Source organism: Mastomys coucha, unplaced genomic scaffold (genome assembly GCF_008632895.1).
Source record: "Mastomys coucha isolate ucsf_1 unplaced genomic scaffold, UCSF_Mcou_1 pScaffold3, whole genome shotgun sequence".
Taxonomy (NCBI): Eukaryota; Metazoa; Chordata; class Mammalia; order Rodentia; family Muridae; genus Mastomys; species Mastomys coucha.
This window is the reverse complement of record NW_022196909.1, coordinates 55581589-55599646: the sequence shown is the minus strand read 5'-3', so window position 1 is coordinate 55599646 and position 18058 is coordinate 55581589. Positions and strand designations below refer to the sequence as shown.

General features: G+C 37.2%; 1 protein-coding gene across 1 annotated transcript; it reads right to left on the bottom strand.

Annotated features, from left to right (window-relative positions):
- Window positions 1–1160: 1160 nt before the first annotated feature.
- LOC116074469 (cytochrome P450 2K6-like) lies at window positions 1161–17114 on the bottom strand. The gene is made up of 9 exons (XM_031347038.1): window positions 16932–17114; window positions 14982–15144; window positions 13502–13651; window positions 10449–10609; window positions 9320–9493; window positions 8710–8851; window positions 7715–7899; window positions 5176–5317; window positions 1161–1600 (listed from the first exon to the last, which is right to left on the bottom strand). The coding sequence occupies exons 1-9, from the start codon at window positions 17112–17114 to the stop codon at window positions 1404–1406; spliced, it is 1497 nt and encodes a 498-aa protein (XP_031202898.1). The 3' UTR covers window positions 1161–1403.
- Between the last annotated feature and the right edge of the window lie 944 nt (window positions 17115–18058).

Below are 18058 nucleotides of genomic sequence, written 5' to 3'. Positions count from 1 at the left end.
AAGAGAAATATCAAATGGGCACTGAGTAGCAAGTGCAGAAAGCCTACCATATAAATATTTGAAAATGCAGAAGTGATTCAGTGAGCTGGACACAGCTTATCAGCCAGACTCCCTCCCAACCTCAGGTACTTTTCCGTGGCACACCCCACTGCTGAGTCTTTCTGCACTGAGCTTCTGTAGAGCTGGGTTCTGACCAAGTTCTTGCCTATTACAATATCCTTAAATAACGTCTTCTTTGTCTAGTGAAATTCTTACTTAGCTATGAATCAGATATGAGCATAGAAGAAGCATGTATATTGAGAGTGGCAGGGTACATTGACTTCATCAAAGCTGGAGATGTTTTTGTGTCAGGGGAACAAAATGGGTTTTCTTTGTTTGGCTGCCAGGGTCCCTTTGAATTTGACTTCACCGAGTCTTTAGAACACTAACCACAGGGAGACTCTGCACATTCTGGAAATGACAGGAGCACAGGTGAACACTTTACTTTTCAAAACATGTAGTATCATTAGCAATAATACTAGTGTGTGTGTGTGTGTGTGTGTGTGTGTGAGAAAGAGAGAGAGAGAGAGAGAGAGAGAGAGAGAGAGGTAGAGAGAGAGACAGAGACAGAGAGACAGACAGAGACAGAGAGACAGAGACAGACAGAGACAGAGAGACAGAGACAGAGAGACAGAGAGAGGGAGACAGACAGACAGACAGAGAACCAGTATATGTACATGAAGTGTGGGTGTAGGTTTATATGCCATAGTATGCATGTGTGGGTCACAGAACAACTCTTGCAGAATTAGTTTTCTCTCTATCTTTACATGAGGTCTAGGATTCAAACCTCTAGTGCCAGGCTTATATGCTAAGTGCCTTTACAGCCCACCACCTACCACTCTAGTAGGACCCAAATTAATTCTTTCTGATCTCAGCAAACTGCCTGTACTCACAACCAATTTTCTGTTATTAAGCACTGCTTGTTTGTCCTCAGAATGAAAGCAGCACCTTAAGTTTAGTGTGTTCATTATTAAGAGCTGAGTTTTCCTTACTGCGTTTGTGTTGATATTCATAGATTTTACACCATCTCCCTGCACATAAACAACAATTACAACTCTTAATTTGTGATCCTTAGGTGTCTTATGCTTTAGAATACCATGTTTGGGTGTGTGTGTGTGTGTGTGTGTGTGTGTGTGTGTGTGTGTGAAATTATCTGTTCATTTGTTGTCTTTGGCAATAGCAGTAGGGAGCTTCTTCTACAGCAGCTAGCAGAGAAACTTATTCTGGAAAGAATCCCTCTGCGAGAAGGAGACTAACTGCCATAATAATTCTGCATAATTTTGCTGAAAAACCATAGCTGTAGAGATAAAGGAAAGGTAAGCTTTTGTACCAAGATCAGACCAAGTACTGGGACTGCACTAAACTCAAAGAGCTGATGCTCGGAGCAGAGCACATATGTTATGAGGCTGTGGTTGAATGATAAAACCAATGTCTGGAGTTAGATCCAGGTCCAGATGGGAGACTCCAGGGGGTGGTTGGAAGGTAAACTTCTGCATAAGACTGGCAAAGAAAAGGAAAAGCTCCATTTTTGCCAGTGCCTCACCAGCACACATGCGACGACCTGGAGACACAGAAAATATCGGTGGTTATAAGACATCAGCACAAGAAGTCCAACAACACTGGACAAGATCAGAGCACACTTTGGAAGAATGGATCAGTCATCAATCTCTTCTGAGCCTTATTGCTTTTGTTTCCAAGTAAGACCTTGAAATAAATCTAAGAAAATGATACAAATGGTAGCTTTAATGATGAAGAGAAGTAATTAAACATAATAAATTGTTCCCATCTTTATTTTAAATGACACAATCTAAAGTCACTTTGGAAGAAGCAACCTCAATTGAGGTATTGCCCAGATCAGGTTGGCATGTAGTCATGTTTCTGAAAGATTGTCTTGATGATCGATATAGAAACGCCCAGCTCACTGTGGGTGACATCTTCCCTAGGCAGGTGGCTATGGCAGCCTAAGAAGTCTGGCTGAGCATGAGCCAGAGATAGAGCCTGGAAGTAGAGTTCCTTTAAGGCTTCTCTGGTTCCAGGCTCCTGCCTTAACTTCTTACCATTGCATTCTCCTCAGAAATGCAATGTGACCTGGAAGTATAAGCTTTTTTTCCTCCAAGTTGATTTTTTTTTTTTGGTCATTGTGTTTATCACAGCAACAGGAAAATAAAACAAAACAAAACAAACAAAAACAACCAAAACCCATGAGCAATATTTTAACTTGAAAGTATTTTTTTGACAGTCATGTGCATTACAAGATCACGAGGTAAAAGTACATGATGTGTCTGCTAAGTAAAAGCTAACCATTCAGTCCATAAACATGTTTAATGTCAACAGAGTAGCTACTGAACTTGCTGCAGAATCTGCTATTGTTCTGATAAGATTTACTATGTAACAGATGACCTACAGATAAGCAGGCAATTATAATACAGTGTCATAATCTATGAGTTGACCTGTGGAAAGATACCTGATATGCCAGGGAAGAATGAGAGCTTTATAGCTAAACTTTAACAGAAAGGATGAGAAATGTGTTAGGTGAAGGTGAGGGAGGGCGACAATGAAGTCCTTGTGCCATTGACTGGATGAGATTTGACTCCCACTATACATAGAGCATGAGGTAGATGATCTTGGATCAGATACCAGAGAAAGGAGCAGGAACTAGGTTGCAGTGATCTTGAAAATGCGGTTAAGTTGCAGAAGCATCTTGCTAAGTTAGACTCAATGGACACAATTCTGAAATGTAAATTATTTGGGGAAATATCTGAAAAAATGCAATAAAATTGAGAAAGGGACTTTCTTGGTAGAGGTTTATTAAAAACCATAGGCTCTTGGCAGTTATCTGTATTTCCTATGTTAAGAACAATTTTATTTTTAGCTTAAATATAATGGATTTTGTATTAGTTTTACAGATTGAAGGCAACATATTTGAATGAAATGTAGGAGTTTTAATGTATAGTCTGCCTTCAGTCCTTCTGAACACATACCATATCTATTTACATTGTTCCCAGGAGGAGAGCTTTAACATACTGCTTATGTTATGACCAGTAATTTTTGTAGTTCATACTGTTCTAGATCTCTGATTTACCTCTTGGAACATAAATCACAGGTGTACTCAAATGCAGAAGACTTCTATTTTACAACAGAAGGAAATGATCTCATATTAACCTTTTTGGTTTATTTGATACTCACATGGAATAGAATAATTGTACATATAACTGCTTATCTCTTTATAGGGCCAGGAATTAGGCAAGATTTTTATGGGATGAAAGGTCATGGATATTTCCTCTCTGCCTGGAAACATTCATAAAATAGCTAACCACTTAGTCCACAATAGGTTTAAGGCCAACAAGGTACAGGTATTATTGTGCTTGACCTTGAAACATCTATTGTTCTCATGGGCTTGCAAAGTAATAGGTCATCTAACAGGTGACCAACAAGTAAACAGGTAATTATAATACAGTGTCACAAGCCATGGAGTAGTCAATGGAAGGAAAATCTAATATAGGTTTGGGGTTAGATATTTCCATCTCCCAAGAAATAAGGACATAATTAAATGGTGTTTAATAGACTTATAAATAAAGTAACTTGGGACGTTAATTATAACCTTCTATTTAAACTTCATTGAGTTTCACAGTAAATACTGAACAACTCAACAAAATAAAACATGTATTAGTATAGGTTATAACCTTAGCAAAAGAATATTATTGTATATGTAAATCTGAGAATGATCTCGAGAGACAATCAAAGACATTCAGATCATGAAAGTTGTTCAAAGAACAAGACTTCTAAAAGTGTGTTGCTACATGTAAATGGAAACAGAAGGAAAGGATGCTTTCCACACAAATGGAGGTATAAAAGGGTGGAGAAGTTATAGCTACCACTTATAAAGGACACATAAATCTGCTCTACATTTAATATATTTTCTTACACTTCAAATTTTACTTGTTTGTCTATGACTGAAAAATAGTACTGGGCTGGGTATTGTGGAGCATGCCTTTAATCACAGTTCTCCAGAGGCAGAGACAGATTGATCTCTCTGAGTTAGATGCTTCTCTGGTCTACTTAGTGTGTTCCAGGATGGCCAAGGCTATGTAGAGAAATGTTGTTTCAAAACAATATCAACAAACACATAAACAAGAAAACTAGTATTGATACTTGTACTGGCTGGTTTTGTGTGTCAACTTGACACAAGCTGGAGTTATCACAGAGAAAGGAGCTTCAATTGGGGAAGTGCCTCCAAGAGATCCAGCTGTGAGGCATTTTCTAGGTTGGTGATCAAGGGGGCAGGGTCGCTTGTGGGTGGTGCCATCCCTGGGCTGGAAGTCTTGGGTTCTATAAGAGAGCAAGCTGAGCAAGCCAGGGGAAGCAAGCCAGTAAGGAACATTTCTCCGTGGCCTATGCATCAGCTCCTGCTTCCAGACCTGCTTGAGTTCCAGTCCTGATTTCCTTTAATGATGAACAGCAATGTGGAAATTTAAGCTGAATAAACCCTTTCCTCCCTAACTTGCTCCTTGGTCATGATGTTTTGTGCAGGAATAGAAACCCTAACTAAGCCAAATTACTCCTAGCTTTCTTTGAGGACTACAATAAATTTCTTTTTTAGATTTATTTTTTAATTATTTATATATCTGTATATAGGTGTGTGCACATAAGTGCAGGATCTGGCAGAATCCAGAAGCACCAAGGACTCTTGAAGCTGGAGTTACAAGCAGTTGTCATTAACCAAAAGTGGGTGCTAAGAACCAAACTCAGGTCTTTTGCAAAAATCACTTATAATTGCTCATCTATTTCTCCAGTCTCACAATGACAATTTTGATTTCCACAAAAAAATTAGTAAAATCCTCAAACAAGTTACTTATCCTCATTATGAACTATATAGCCACTTATTTAAAGAGCCAAAGAGGTTTCACAATGTGTGCAAAACCAGCCAGACTTAGATGTAATATTGATCACCATGCAAGAGCAAACGTGGAGGTAATTGTTTATAGTAAAGAGCACAATAGCTAACATAAGCTTGAGGTGACAGCTCTCTTACTCTATAACCAAGCTGTGTCCAGTAATGCACCTTACCCACATCCAGTAATGCACCTTACCCACGTCCAGTAATGCACCTTACCCACGTCCAGTAATGCACCTTACCCACTGAAAAGGGCATGAAAGCTTCTTTCTTGACAAACCTCCCCTTGGGGCTGAGGAAATGAGCAGGGTTAAAAGCATCTGGTGTTTCCCACTGCGTTTGATCCCGAAGTACTGATGTCAACAGGGGGATGACCTCTGTGCCCTAAAAATAAAAAATGTGGTTAAATGGAAAGGACTAAGTTAATTATTTTCCTAAGAGGTCCTTCTCCAATGGTGCATTATAACCACGGTTGGTAAATTTTCAGCTACGAATATTCTGCAAGAAAATGAAGTAGTCAGGGAAAGCTTTATGTTGACTAATGGATGTTCATTTTAGTCAAAAAAGCAGGTCCTCTGAATGAGCCTTTAGTGTGTATTGGTGGATTTCACAGATTTCCCTATGTGACCTAGGATGGTTTTGAACTCACTATGTAGTCCAGGCCAGCTTCAGACTTATGATGCTCAGCCTCTTGTGTGCTGGACTTAACAGTATGAGCCACCACAGTGAGCTTGTTAAATTTTGATAAATTCTTTTCTAAATCTGTATGGGGGAAATTAAGTGGTCCTTACTGGGGTTGTAGGTTGTAGATGAAAGGATACAAATGAAAAAATCTGCCAGAATTTCTGGAAGGTTCAACAGCTCACTGAAAGTTTGCTCTTATATCCCCAAGTTCTGTGACAGTGGAAGTTAAGTCAAGAAAGATCATATAGGCAGATTCTAAGAAATAAACTCTGCTTTCATATCAGGCCATGTACTGTAAAACATCTTTCTATAAATGGAGTGACTTCAATTGTATAGAAAAAGAAATTATGAGGATGAAAGCAAACAAAACAAAGTCAAATAATGATTAAAAGCAGAACTCTGAGCAGGAGCTATAGCTTAGACGTAGGAATGCTTGCCTTGTATACACAATATGGAAGTTTAGCCATCAGGAAATAAATTAATAGATCAACAAAAACATTCACTACTTTCTCTTGATAGCTATATCTTTATAGCTTTGGGATATAATATTCTGGTTAACTATTTTATCAAATGAAGTCTTCATGAATTATGTTTTACTCAAGTAGTCAGTTGAGTGAAAGAATTTGTTTTAAAATATGGATGGTCTATCTACCCACCTATCTATCATCTACATATATACTTAACTGGATTATATTTCTATTCTTCACCTTCACTGAAGAGCTGTTGAGATGTGCCAAGACTGAGCCTACCTTCTAGTTGCATAGCACATTATTTAGACCCCTCCCACCCCTGCAAAAACCTTTCAACAACAGTGTTTTATGTGGATTGCATCACAGTAGGTAGCTAAATATAAAACCCTACCACTTTACTATTCCTTGTAGATAACATTTAATACTGTTTTTCTATTTTCACTGTTGCTATGGGTTGAAGGTGGGAAGAGTCTTCCAAAGGTCCTATGTTCATGGCTTGTTTCAGAGGGTATTCTAGAATCTTTAGGGGATGAGGACCATGGGGTGCTTTATCCTTATACCAGTGGCTGTGTTCTCTTCAAGGAAATTGTGGGAATCTAGTCTGTCAGTCTTTCCCTGGCCACTGGACTCTCCATACACTCAGTGGCACCTACTATCCCCATCAGTTCAATTTAGATGGGGCTGTTTTGCCTAATCTTGGACTTGAAATGGCAAAACTCTAAGTCAAATGACTGTTGCTTTTTACAAGTTAGCTGCTTTGTATACTTTATTATGATATCATGAAGATTGCTTGCATTTGTTTTTCTGCTTCACTCTTAATCTGATTAACTCTGCTTAATAGTATTCCTAGGCTGAGAAGAGATGCTTCAAAGATGAGCACAGTCTGGTTCAAAGAGTAGGATTCTCAGAGTAGGATTCAATAGCAGCCTCATGCCTACGCACACCTGAGCACACTAGCAGCAGTCAGACTAGATAATGAGGGAAAGAATGGATGCCATGTGCATATCACAAACTTCTGCTCACTCTTGTCTTCAATCTAGTTTTAGGAAGACATACATGCATTTCTTCAATTTACCAAAGGAACTCAAAGGTTGGCATAAAGATGAATGGGAATAGGTATACATGATTATATGGGATGATGGGATTGAAGCATGGAGGCACTGATGGAAAGAGCCTGTCTTGGAAAATCACAGGGCTAGTGTGACACAGCTTACTGGAAATCTTAGTTCCTTCAGAGAGTAACCTTTCATTTCCAAAAAGGCTTAAATTCTCTGAATCTCATCTTTTTCTCAATTATAACATAAATTGAATGTTTATGTTATAATTATCTTAGAAATTGTTATAATTTCTATCTTAGAAAGTGTTAGAGGATAATCATCAGTGGCACATACACACACACACACAAGGGCACAGACATCCGTGAACACACACAAACACAAACACACATAGTTATCTTGTTTTGACTGATGGGGAGGGAGGAAGGAGAGAGATAATAAACAGAAATGAGAGTGACTAGAGTTGGAAGGAGGAAGATAAGCCTAGACTGTCATGGAACTTCATTCTCAGTGCTTCTATGATTGTGAACATTGGGAACATACTCTCTCATTTCTCCTGCTTAAGCCCTTACCTTTGGAATATAGTAGTTTTTAAATACAACATCTGTGGTTGTCTCATGGGGTAGGCTTGTGGGCAGGATGTTAGCAACTCTCTGTATTTCGTGAATTACAGCATCTGTGTAGGGCATTTGAGTTCGGTGCTCAATTCGAGGTTGAGCAGAGCCCACAACTTTGATGATTTCATCATGGACCTTTTCTGGATACAATGCAATTAAGAGTTTAGTATCCAACCTGGACATGAATTCAAGTGATTTTACATGTTTTCTTTACACATACACTCAAACCCAGACCCAAATGCTCTCTCTTAATTTGGGTGCTTTTACCTTCATCCTTCTTACTTGTTTTTTTTTTTTTTTTGGGCGGGGACAGAGAATGAGAGTTCAGGATATGATTTTTCCCTGGCTGTCCTAGACCTCACTCTATAGACCAGGCTGGTCTCAAACTTACAAAGTTCTCCTTGCCTCTGCCTCCCAAGTACTGGGATTAAAGCATGAGACCCCATTACCCTCCTTCTGTTTTATGCTTGCTCTGGGAACAATTTCAGACCATCCCAGGATACTTAAAGAACAAATTCTATTTTCTTCTGAAAAATACTTTTTGAAAGATCTATTTGATTTTTTGTTGTGTGTATGTACATGTATATGTGTGTGTGTGCGCACATGCATATATGTCTATTTGTGGGTATATGAATGTGAGTTCAGGTGTCCATGGAGTCCAGAAGAAAGTGCCCTTGGAGCTCGACTTAGAGGCAGTTGCAATCTGTCTAAAGTGAAAACTGAGACCTAACGTCTGACCCTTTATAAGAGCAGTATGCACACTTAATCACTTGGCCATCACTCCAACACTGAAGCTCTTTCTCTTATTCTAAAAGATAACTAACCACACAAGCTATTGCCAAGGCTGGAATTTATACATATCCAATGTGACTGTAGAGTTCTGCATTTTTGATTCTGAGATATGTTTCTTTTCATTCATTTGGGGAATGCTTTGAATTTTAGAGACTTACTCTGGACTTCAGGGTATCGCATCATGAGGATAATTCCCCAGCGCAGTGTGGAGGCTGTGGTCTCGGTTCCTGCTGTAAATAGGTTACTAACAAGGACTAACAAATTTTCTTCATTGAAGTAGTCAGCAGATGTATTGTTTTCCTAAAACGGTAAAATACATCACTAGTCATGGGATAATTTCATCATGGGTAAATCATAAAAAAGATTACCATGAATTAAAAACAGCAGGTATTGCATTCTTCAACTTAGAGGAATTTCCACTTATTATGCATCTGTCATTCAGAATTTGAGGATTCAGGTACATCCCAGATGTTAATGGTGGTAAATAATTCTGAAAATAACAAAGGTTGTTTCTGTCTAGGAAGCTTCAAAGTTAGTTTTCAGTTGCATTATTAAACTATTCCCCACACTATTTCTCTTTATTCCCCCAGAGAATAATGTGGAAGTTGCATTCAAGCTATAATAAACAGCATCTTCAGAGTCTATAACGTACTCACTATCAATCTGGATTCTGTCAACTTTCTTCTTTGAAGGGATGTTTAGCCTCTACAAGCAGTTAGTTAAATGGTAAACATTAGCTAAAGAATCCTCCTAGGAAAACACCATTACCTCCTGCTGTCTGACTAGAAATGCATCGATGAGACTTCTTGGATCATTTTTGTCAAGATTATGACGATGTTCTAGAAAGGTTATCCTTATGAAGGAAAATAATTCATCTCTGTTCTTCAATACCTTCTTGTAGCTTCTTAGAAGAAATCCCAGAATAGGAAACATATTAAAAAGCTAAAAGAATATAAAAAGAAAGTACTTTAAATATAGGCACAAAATAGTTGGGACAATGCAAGTGATACATTATTATCGAAAAAAATCACAAAATAACACCTTCAGTTTTAGCCCCAGATGACATAATGAACAAAAAGATCATCTGGTTGTATGAGATAGTTGCCTGTGCCTATTCTAAGCACCTATATTAACAGGTTACCTGCATTCATAGAAAAAGCTTAAATCATTCCAAAAGTGAAATGATATAGCTAACTATATTGGTACTATTCAAAATTTTATAAGCTTCTATTTTTCTTGGATCTGGAAGATGAAAGCTATTTTTCTTTTTTTAAAGTGTGGATGTTTTTTGCATGAATATCTGTGTACCATTTGCATATCTGATGCCTACAAAGCTCAGAAAAGTTCATCTGATCCCATGGAATTGGGGTTACAGCTGGCTATGATCTACCATGTGGATCCTAAGAAAGGAACTTGGATTCCTTGGAGGAATATCAAATGCTCTTTTCTGTTTATTCATTTCTCTAGTATCCATAAGATGCAGTTTCCAATGATAAAATAATCAGATGGCTGAACCATTATTAACATGTATATAGATCATCATAAACATAGAGATAGTGTTTAGTTTAGCACTTTTTCTTTATGTCTTTCTTTCCTTGTTAAAACCCTTTTTCCTAATTGAATTCTACCATGAATTCTTTAATTGACATTTAGTTCATACTCTATAAATGATTATTGATGTAGGTAAACAGCACATGGCTACACATCAGTGTGACTCACAATCCATGAATCAAAGTATTTATTGCAGTGCCTTACGGTGAAAGGTCCAACAGATAGGCTAAACAAGAATGTTTATCATAGCATTATACTTAGAACACACTGACATCCTTTTCATAGTCTCTTGAACCATAGAGGAGTTGAATAAGGAAAACAAATCAAATAAAGAAGAAACAGTTACCACAATACTAGAGTTTCCAACGAGTTTCGTGTTTTCACCAATTAAGGTTAAGAGTCTCAGGAACTGGGGATCTTGGTAGTCAAACCTCTTCCCAAACAGCACGGACACAATGACATTAGCGACAGAAGCATTCAGTACTTTTTTGATCTCAAAGGGTTTTCCTATAAGGAAATTCATCAAGCAGATCAGGAATCTTCACAAACCCAGCATGAATCTAGTTCTAGATGGATTGGGACAGTCTACCCAGTAAAGAGTTTTGTAGAAATATTATTTATGATTGTGCCTTTCATGGACATGTGACATTTATAGCTTTGACTTTGACCCAGATTTTGGTTCAAATGCTCAGATGGCCACAAAAAAAAAATTATTCAATGGACAAGTGAAAGAAAAGTGAACATTCAGTTTGGCTAAGAAAATAATAATGTGGCAGAGGCATCTAACATTTGTGGGTGTACCTCAGTGTATAATGTGTATATAGAGGGTTGTTAATGTACAGTATATGGGAAAATATCATTCACTGTCATAGACTGCATTGAGTTTGGAGTATAGCATTCTACTATATTTTGATGTTTTCTGCACTACTGAAATCTGCACAGAATGTGAAATCAGACCTGGTTTCACAGATGAGTATCCCTGTTACTGTGGTAGGAAGATCTACTGTTCAAGGCTTCCTAGGGCTGTTAGGCCAGCTTAAATAACCTAGTCACTAGGTCCTAGTGGGACCCAGTTCCAAAATAAAAAGTAAAGGGAAGACTGTAGCTGTAGCTTAGTGATCAAGAGCCTTTTTTCAGTATACATGGGCCCTAGGTTCATATCCCCAACACACATATACAATTTACCTGGACTAAGAGAATATTAAGTACACATCAGTAGGTAAACATTGTTTTTTCATTCTTTTTTATTTGTAAAAATTATCATACTGAATGCATTGTAAGAGGGCTGTATAATGTTGGGCATTAACTAGCAAACCACCTGCAAACAGGCATATTTATTTATCTATTTATTTTTGTGCATAATCTCACTATGTAGCCCTGGGTAGCCCAGAACTTGCTATATAGCCAGACTGGCCTAAGACTAAGAGAAATCCATGTGTCTCTGGCTCTTAGATGTTGAAATTAAAAAATCATGACTGGCAGTCTTAGTTGCATTTCTATTGCTGTAAAAACTCCATGACCAAAGTAATTTATAAAAGAAAGCACAAAGCAATTATAAAAGAAAGTAATTTATAAACTCTTTGGCTTACAGCTACAGAGGGTTAGAGTCTATTACCATTATGGGACAAGAATGGCAACAGGAGGCAGTCATGATAGTAGAGCAGTAGCTTAGAGCTTGCATTCTTTTCTTCTTCTTCCTTCTTCTTCACCTGCCTCTGCTTCTCACGTGCTGGTATTAAAGGTATGTGCCATTGTGCCTGGTGAGAATTTACATTCTTATCCACAAATAGGAAAAAAAGATAACTAACAGGAAGTGATGTGGGCTTTAGAAATCTCAAAGCCTACGCCCAGTAACACACTTTCTCCAACTGTTCCTTCCAAAACAGTTCCACCAACTGACAACCAAGTATTCAAGTATATGAGCCTATGGGGGCCATGTTCATTCAAAACACTACACTGATATCACTATGACCAAAAATAAGTTAATGAGAGAATAACACATTTGTTTGATTACTACATATGACTTAGGCACCCTTAGATTGAAAGCACAGAGACAAAGAATAGACTATCCATTTTACACTTTGTTTCCATGAACCATGGAGAGTTAAGTGAAAACATGAATGGACACAAGGGGTGTGATCTAGTCACAATAGACGTTTCGGAAACCCAGGGAGGCTGCTTAGATTCCTGGTGTCACCTGTCATCCTCTAAGGAACAACACGAGGCTCCTTCAGAAATGTGAGTTTTGGGATCAGATATCATGTAATTTCTTTGCAGCCACCTCAGAAATGTCAGTGAAGGTTAGAATGATGTTCCTGGCTTGCTTTGAGCAAAAGTGTGTCCTCAGAGAGGAGAAGTTTCAGTTTTCAAAGATTGCGTTTGAGAGGAGACATCAGAAAAAAAAAAGGAAAAGGCATGAAAAGGGACCTGGAGATGTCTCATTGCCAAGTAACATTTGGTGTCAGGCTTGGCATGTACTCGTACACCTCTAATGGCTGGTAGTTGGTAATCATCTTTTTAAGTGCCCTAGTCTGCAAATGGTGCTACCTTTTACAAATGTGTACTTCCCTTGTCTGGACAAAAGCTAAGTATCTCCTTTGCAATAAAGCACCCTCTTGCATCGAGATGAAAGCATTATAGTCTAAGGAAGATCAGGTAAATCCCAAAGATTAAGAATAAAAGATACACTCGAAGAAGACCTGAGCCTTGGGTTGGGTGTAGTGGCTCACAGGCTTTGATTACTGAGCTAGCCTTTTTATCTGAGTTCTCCCTTCCTGAGTATCACTTTGCTGCCTCCTCTACCTGTAGCAGCCTTCTTCTCTCCAGATGGAAAGCTTCTCTGTTCTGTATCCCAAAGCACCTTTTATCTGTTCTCAAAATTACTATGCGGGGCCAGTTTTTAAATTCTTTTATGTGGTTGAAGATGCCAGTGAGCTCCCCAGATGCCATGCATCATGTCAAAGTTAATTTCTCAATATGTGAAGACTGGGTTACTGTTATGAGAACATTGTTGTACTTGTAGAATACAAGGACAGCGTGTTTTCAAAGTACTTTCAAAAGTTCAAAATGTATTTTATATTAAAATTATTCTTAATAGATTCATATATGTAGGGAAAACAAGGGAAAGGGAGGAGAGAGGGGGAGAGGGAAAGAAAAGGAAAGAGAAAGAGAGAGGAAGGTGGGAGGGAGGGAGGGAGAAAGGGGAGGGAGAGGAGGAGGAGAAAATATAAACAAATGTTTACAGTAGACATAGACAGTATTGGAGTAGACAGCACTGGGTATGTATATATCTTTGAAATTTTTCTAAAGGTTAAATTATGTCAAACTAAGTGACTAAATATACTTTTTTGTTCATTTCTTTTTCAGGAAAAGTGACATGGCTTTATTTGTTGCACACACCTTTGTGAGATTCAAAGCTCTGTATGAGATTCTGGCATTCCGCTACAATTATGTCTTCTATAATTCGTTTGCCCATGCCAAAGTTCCTTAAGGTGGTCAAGCTGAATCTCCTCATTGTTTTCCAGGTTTCGCCATGAGCAAAGGCAATTCCTTAGAGAGAAAAAGAGTGTGTTTAAGTTCCCTTCAACAGTTTTAAGTTTAGTGCTAAGCGATAAATAAAAATTATAAACAAAAGCTTTTGTGTTCCCTCCCGAAAATAAAGAAGGAATGGGTTTATGGTATAATAAAAAATGATGGAGGATTTATCGTGCATATTTCAAAACTTAATCTTGTTTCTCAGGAAGCCAGAAAAGAAAACAAAGCCCACCGGGCACCAAGTGTAGGAAGTCTCTCTTTCTTGAATTTCTTAAAGGATCTATTGTAGAAAACATGGTAAATACTTTCCTTTATTTTTGTGACAAATATTTCTGAAAACCAAGTCATCATTTTTTCTAGATATCCATTAGATATCTAGTTAGAATGTCTTTCCAAAGTTTTGGAGACAGGTCAGAAATGACCAGGGATGTAAAATCCTTGCTTCTCAGTTTTTTTTTTTTTTTTTGGTTTTTCGAGACAGGGTTTCCCTCTATAGCCCTGGCTGTCCTGGAACTCACTTTGTAGACCAGGCTGGCCTCGAACTCGGAGATCCACCTGCCTCTGCCTCCCAAGTGCTGGGATTAAAGGCGTGCGCCACCACCGCCCGGCTGCTTCTCAGTTTTTATGGGAGGGTAGGAGCCAAACTTTGAGGGCAAGCTTACTCTAATTCTCAAAACTAGCTTTTGTTATAAGTGTGTGATGAGTTTGTTTTTCTTTATATGGGTCCAACTAGCAAAGACAGTATCTTGAGTAATAACTAAAATTTTAATCCTGAGAATATGCATGCAATGTGAACATATTGATTCCAGAATATAAAAGACATTCCTCTTGGTTTTACAAGTGGTATATGGTGAAGTACATTATTTTATTTTAATGATTATCCAATAGGAAGATATTTTTAAAGATTTATTTATTATTATATTTAAGTACACTGTAGCTGTCTTCAGACACACCAAAAGATGGAATCAGATCTCATTACGGATGGTTGTGAGCCACCATGTGGCTGCTGGGATTCAAACTCAGGACCTTTGGAAGAGAAGTCAATGCTCTTAACTGCTGAGCCATCTCTCCAGCCCAAAGTTTTCTTTTCCTTGTCAAACAGCAAGGACTTTTGGGGTGGGAAAATTTTTAGTTACAATTTTTAATGTTTATTTTATTTTTATATCAAGTTAGGTGTGACTAAGGTGTAAATGAACAATTGCAAACTAAGGCATTATTTTCCAAGAGAAAGACTAGTCCAGATCATATAAAACCATCAAAGTAAAGAGATAGAAATAAATAAATACAACATAGTTGATTAAATAAATTTAACCAAAGGATATATATGAAAATCAGGGGTCATTACCTTTTCCATCAAAAAGTCTTTCAAATATAGGTACTTGAGAACGCTCACCAAACTGATTGCCATGATTAACAAGGGCATCTTTCACTGTCTCATAGCCAGAAAGCACCACCACCTTCCTTGGTCCCATTTGAATGCTGTAAATGGGGCCATATTTTTTGGAGAGCTGTGAAGGAGAAAGAACTAGAACATCACAGTATAATAAAAAGGGAAGTTGCTCATGACTTCTAGACTGCTTGCCCAGGGTCATTTCTCCAGCCAATGTAGCTCCTGCAGACACTTTGATGACCTTCAGTTTGTGGTCCCTGTACTCTATTTGATTTGGACTTTGAGAGTATGAGTCATCTTCTATTACAGAATGGACCCATAGTCTCTCCCTATATGTTTTCGTTTGAAAACAAAATACTCATCCAAAAGTCTAAGGAGACAGAAGACTTTTTTGGTACCACATGGATACAATTATATATGTACATTCTCTTTTTTAGTGTGAGCTATGATATTAGTACGGCCAAGTTAGTTCTACATTACTGGTAACATTCTTTACTGAAAAAGAAATTCCATTTTCTTTAATAATTGAAAAGTGGCAGGAACCAACATATATGACATCTTGACTTATTCTCAGCACTCTTATATCCTTGCATGAAGTGGTGATCCTTTCCATCACTATTGGATGGAAAGAATATTGTATTTTCATGAGATCAGAGAGTAGGTAGTATTGCTTAGCAAGGGCCACCCAATAAGTGGCACACTTGTTGAGAATCTGTGATCTTCATCTAACTGAGCTTTGGCAGAGACACAGATGACAATTTGGAATTTAAGGGTGATTCAATGATTTCTAAAATTAATACAACTAAGATTAATATTTTGGAAGTAGAAAGTAGAGTTTGAGAACAGAGTTTCTTGATTGAGAACTACTTTATATAGGATAGATTAGCTCATGTCAGATAATCAGTTCAAGGATAAGTTTAATAAAAAATGACACAGGTCATACAAAAGAATAGGAACCTCCTTTTTGTAGACAGAAATAATTTAGAACAATGGTGTATCTATGAAAATGAGAAAGAAAAAGAAAGAAAATATTGTGAAGAGGGTAAGCTAGTTAATACATAAACAAAGGACAGGAGTAGTGTAGAAATAACATTGAGGACCATAGCATTAAACAGAGATTTGTTAAACGAAGATCTTATTCTTATGAGGGATTGACATGGCTTATGAATTTTAGATGTAGAAGAAGCCACAAAGTTGTTTTAAGTTGTTTGTATTTTCTGTGAAGTATATTTATCTGTAAAATGGAGATACAAATGCCATTTTATTTTCCCCCATGATTAGTTAGGAACTTGACTCTACTAGAAACAACATAGAGATTATAGCCAAATATAAGCTCAAAATATTCACCTTATCTATCCCAGTAAACAATAACTCTAGAATATTTTTCACTGAAAAAGTGGAGAAATTTAGTCTAGTTCTTACACCAGGATTGTAACCTGGATGGCAACGGCACAAAGGACAAAAGGTAAACTCATTTGTCAAATTAATAAAAGACCTAGATTTAAACTATGGGATTCATAATATAGATGTTTATCTTATTTATGTATACAAGTTTGAGTGGTTAATTTGAAATTTGTCTATAAGCCAATGATCAAAACTCAGGTGCTTTTAGTAGGTCATATATGAAAAACTGTGGATTGAAGCATTTGAGGTAAAAGTTATAAACCATATTAGCTAGCTAAGCTAACTAATGTACTATCTATCTATCTATCTATCATCTATCTATCTATCTATCTATCTATCTATCTATCTATCTATCTATCTATCTATCTATTTATCTATCTGAATCCAAAACATATATATGAGCTTCAGTTAGCACATGAAGCTAATAAACATCCTAGGTTAAGAATGACTTAGAAACACACACATACACAGTGAATGATCATTTATGAATTTATGTCTTACCTCTAACATAGTTTGATAAGGCCTCTTCAGGTTGAGAATGTGTAGATTTCCAATAACTGGCCAAGGTTTGGGTCCTGGAGGAGACTGATGTTTAGATGAGTTGGCCATAAAGACTTTAATATTTAAAATAAGAATGAGGAGTCCCAGAAGTGCAAGCATAGCAGAAAAGTCAAACCCACTCATTATCTTTAAGCTGATATAATTATTAAGAGATCTTTCTAGCTACAACCAGATAGAACCAATACTTTTGATGCAGATTGAAGACTTCAAGGTATTGCTAAGTTTGCTATAGCCATTGTCTTTCGTCTGTTTTATAAATAAGGCAAGATTAACCCTGTTCTGAATCCTTGCCCTATTTTCTTCTTTTACCTTTCCCCTTTCTCCCTCCAGTTCAACCTGTTCTGTACAATAAAACCTGGAAGGATTTTCTTTTCATGTAAAACTGGCATTAATCTTATGTTTCCTGGTAGATAATACCTGCTTAATCCTGAGCACAATGTCCACACTTGCACAATGATATTAATTCCATTGTTTGGTTAAGTAGATTGTGTCATGATCTCTACATAGGTGGCTAGGTATGAAAACCACATTGAGAGCTTCAAGTTTCTTACACTGTTATGTGATCTTATGCTTCTTCATTTTTAATGTCTTGGGTGGGACACTTATTTGAAACTTAGTACTGGGCACAGACTCTGGTTCTGGTCTTCAGTAAATTAATGTTTTCTAAAAATACCTGAGAGATTAGGATGACTAGAAGAAAAAGGAGGGACATGATGGTGTGTGGATATACTACACTTACATTGCACAATTATATATGATTTTAAAAGAATATTATTAAATATTTATTTAGTGTATGCTAATTCTAATAATTGAGAACACTTTTATAATACACACACAGGATACAGTTTGATCACATTATTTTTTCCCAATTACCCTCTCCTTTTTCCCACACCTTTTACTGGTTCCATCCTCTTTCTAAATAGTTCTCTTTCTACTTCATGCCTTAAAAAAAATCAGATTCTGTATATGACAGAAAGCATGTCATAGTTCTTTCCAAGTCTTGTTTATTATTATTAACTTAATAAAGATATTTATTTCACTCACATCATAATTTTATTTTTTATTCC